General features: G+C 47.4%; 1 protein-coding gene across 1 annotated transcript; it reads right to left on the reverse strand.

Moving 5' to 3' along the window:
• Nucleotides 1–1556: 1556 nt before the first annotated feature.
• On the reverse strand, nt 1557–3499 carry NPBWR2 (neuropeptides B/W receptor 2). The gene has a single exon (XM_008636120.2). It carries the CDS (start codon nt 3320–3322, stop codon nt 2324–2326), a length of 999 nt encoding a protein of 332 aa, XP_008634342.1. The 5' UTR covers nt 3323–3499; the 3' UTR covers nt 1557–2323.
• Nucleotides 3500–3999: the final 500 nt, after the last annotated feature.

Consider the following 3999-nt stretch of genomic DNA (forward strand, 5'->3'; position numbering starts at 1 on the left):
TCGCACCGGCCTCCTCGGGGCTCCGTGGGAGCTGGAGCCCCTCCTGAGCACAGGAGGAGACCTCGGCCTATGCAAATCCGTCTCCCCTTGGAGCCTGGTACCCCACAAGAGGAGCCAGCACTCATGCGTTCCGTGTTTTAGATGGAGAGAATCATGCGTGCAGCAGGATGATGCTGAGATGGGGCTGCTCGTGCTCAGAAAGGGAAGGCCCAGGGAATATAAACAATTTCTGTAAGTGTCTGTGGAGGGTTCAGAGAGGAGGGAACCAGACTCTCCTCAGTGATGTCCAGTGATAGGACAGGAGGCACAAACCGAGATGTGGAAAATTCCATTCAAGCATAGGAAAGAAACTCACTGTTAGAGTGGTGAAATACAGGAACAGGTTGTCCCCAGTAGCTGTGGCATTTCCGTCCTTGGAGACATTCAAACCCAACTGGACACGGTGCTGGGAAATTTGCCCTGGATGACCCTGCTTGAGCCATGCTGTGATTCTGTGACTGTCGTGACTTGTGATTTACAGAAAAAGCTCCAACAATGTCACTGTCAGCTGTGAAAGGGGGTGACTCACACTGAAAAGATCCTTTCCATCTAATGTAATGCAGTAGTTTAACCACCTAATAAAATCTATTGCCTTTCCTAGGGCCCCAATGCCAATGAACTGCGATGTTGCAGCTAATTAGGCAGCTTCTGTGAGAGGTGACATAATCTGAGTCAGATTTCTCATGCAGAAAGGTCTTTCCACCTGTAAAGCTCACTGCCAGCAGGTGGCAACCATGCTAAAGCCAAATTCCTGGCGAAGTTTCACCTGGAAGAATGTGCTCTCCTTCATTGTTCTCCCAAAGTTAGCACCTTTAATATGGAGAAGGCAGCACAGTGATCTTGCACCCGCACATCCGTTTTTAGTTTTCTAAAAATTAAATTGCCACCATGAGGTATTGAGGGTTTTCAGTTTTGGCATTGGGGTGCTGAGGGCACTGAATTGCCCCAAGCAGCCTCACCTGGGGTCTCCACCCACACTGTCACCCTCTAAGAGCCCATTTAAACTGAAAATTGCAACCTGGAGTCTCCACTCGCATTGCCACCCTCTGAGAGCCCATTTAAGCTGAGAACTGCAGCCTCCTCTTCTTTAGTTTTACCTGTTCTGCACTTTGCTGGGGGAATTTTGACAGGTAAGAGCCGAGCTTGGTACCTGGGGACTGGGGAAAAGCTCGAGAGAAATATTTTAGCCCAGACAGCCTTCCCAAAACCAGTAACACATAAACATTGCAGGGCTAAAGGGTGTGAGAATGAGGTTTCCAAGCTTTCGATATGGAGTTTCTGATCTCGAGACTCTCCATTCAAGTCCTGGTTATATCCAAGTATTTCGACTATTTATCTGTGAAAGAAGGAAATTTTATCTGCAGTGCTCACTGGAGTTTTTCTTGTGGCTTACCAAACACCTCAATTTTGTTACAAACCTACTGTGATTTATTTTATAATAGGCAAAATGCAACATATATAGCAAAGAAATGGCACAAGTAGCATAAATTTTCTCTTGTGAAAGAAGGACCAGTCTCTTTTTTTCCCCCAGGAGGTTTATTTCATTACTCACTCTTAAATAAATATGTATTTGACACTTAACAGGAACAATTAGTTCAAAATAATTTCTAACACAAATTCCCACAGTTGTCATAGTATTTGTATGGTGTGTTGTTAACTCTATTTTTGAGGCTCAAATCTTCCTTTTGGTCTAAATTTAACAAGTAAGAAAAGAGGAAATTTGTGGTGGGGTGGAAGATGGACATCCTTCAAAATCAAAAGAATGCAAAACACACAGGAACATACATGGACATGAAAATAGTTTCTCTCCCAAATACTCATCTTCTGTCTGTTTTATTGATATTTCATTGAAAATGCTCATTAGCTCTGCTCCATTAAACGATCCTCCCTATTAACACAGTGATGAAGAACTGAGCTTTGCACTCATCTGGAAATTGGTCTCCAGGCTGCCTGTGCTGTACAGCAGATGGCAACAAAGGACCACTCTGCGGCAGAAGTACACCCCTGCAAAGGAAATGTTCTGTCCTTAATAATTCAGAGTGTGCAATTAACAATGAGGGTATGGAAACGCAGCTCTGAGAAGCTGGTAGGAGCAAAGAGGGGAAATACGAGAGTTGCAAGTGGGCAGGACAAACCCTGTGGCTGATGAGGATTATAAACAGGCCACACATTACATGTAAACCAAAGAAAGGACATTGTGCATTCATTGGCTGCCCCTCCAGTCTGCAAAGTTGCCCCTGAAAAGCCCTGGGAGGGCAGGGACCTGCCATCCCCAACCCCCTGTTCAAGAAGTTCTGCATTCCAGCAACTTCCGGAAACTTTTCCGAAAACTGTCATCCAGGAAAGCGTACAAGAAAGGATTCAAGCATGAATTGGCATAGCTTAGGCTGGTGATGAAGTAGGATATTCCAATGACCATGGAGGTCTGGGGTAGGTCAGTGGTCAAAGCCACAATGGTGGCCAAGTGGAAGGGAGTCCAACAGAAGAGGAACACGGCCAGGACTATGAAGACCATAATGGTGACTTTCTTCTTGGCTTTGTCCAGGGCTCTGGCATTGGAGTTCAAGTGCATGTTCCTCAGCTTGTAGAGCATCATGGTGTAGAGGATGCAGATGGTGGATACCGGAATGGCAAAGCCAAGGATGAGGGTGTAGATCCTGCTGGCTTTGAACCAAAACCTCTCAGGCTTGGGGAAATTGAGACCACAACTCTTGATCTCCAGGTCGTCGGTATAGACATTGGCAAAGATGATGAAAGGGAGGACTATGATGGTGACCAGCATCCAGATGCACAGGCTGACAATCCTGGCTGCCCGGTACGTGCGATGGGGCATCCTCTTGGACCTGACTGTAGCCAGTACCACCAGGTACCTGTCTATGCTCATCACTGTCAGGAAATAAATGCTGGAGAAGATGTTGTAGTGGTCTATGGACAAGATGACCTTGCAGAGGATTTCCCCAAAGGGCCAGTAGCGGAGGAGGTGCTCGGCAATATTCATGGGCAAGACAAGGGTGAACAAGTCATCGGCTATAGCGAGGTTCAGGATGAACATGTTGGTCACAGTCTTCATCTTGGGGGCCTTGAGGACCACATAGATGACAGCAGTGTTGCCTGTGAGCCCCACAGCACAGATCACAGAGTAGATCACGGGCAGGACAATGTAGAAATCAGCTGCCTGCTCTTGGAGGGTGAAGTTGAACCTCATGCTGTTTTCCAGGTAGCAGCTGTTGCCTGCATTGCTGCAGGAGCTGTTCAGATCATCCCAAAAGGAGCTGTTTCCCATGCCTGTTGATCACAGACCACCCTCAGATGCCACTGAAAGCCTTGTTAGCCCAGAAGTGAGAGCTTTTCTGTTTGGCTGGGTGTTTTTTCCCCTCCTGTGAGAAGCAGCTGTTACCTCATTTAGATGCAGCTTATTTTCAAAGGTGACTTGTGAGGCTGCATAGACCACCTAACTTACCTCTCCGCCCTGTTGGAGAAGTTAGATTTTGGAGTGATGAGGCGGGAAAAATATGTTTGGAAGACATAAGGCTCCATGAACCATGGAAACGAGAATTGTGACTCTCTAAATAAGTCAAGGAGCTCTTCTTTCTGAGAGCGTTCCGGTGAGCTTTGGCTTTTCTTTGCTGGGGGAGTTGAGTGGCTCCGGTTCAGCTGTCTGCAGTGAGAGGTCTCCTGGGGCTAGCAGGAACAAGGAGGCAGAAGGGGGAGTTTCGTGCCTGGCTGGCTGTTCACAGCCTTGGAGGACCTGAGGGATGGCTGCTGTTTCACTGGCACAGTGCTTGCTTTCTGTGCCGGAGCAGAAGCGTTCCAGTGGTTAATTAGTGCCTGCCTTTGTGTCGGAGTTCAGGCTCTTCATGGACTGGGATTTCACAAACAATGAAGAAGTTTGTGACACTGCTACTCCCCACTCCCAGGGTCCCCTAGCAAAAGAAGGAGGGGGAAAGATAGTTCAGGGAG

This window comes from Corvus brachyrhynchos, unplaced genomic scaffold (genome assembly GCF_000691975.1).
Source record: "Corvus brachyrhynchos isolate BGI_N302 unplaced genomic scaffold, ASM69197v1 scaffold10, whole genome shotgun sequence".
In the NCBI taxonomy this organism is placed as follows: Eukaryota; Metazoa; Chordata; class Aves; order Passeriformes; family Corvidae; genus Corvus; species Corvus brachyrhynchos.

Coding starts and splice junctions, on each gene's coding strand:
- NPBWR2 (XM_008636120.2), bottom strand. CDS start 3,322: ATGGGAAACAGCTCCTTTTGGGATGATCTGAACAGCTCCTGCAGCAAT.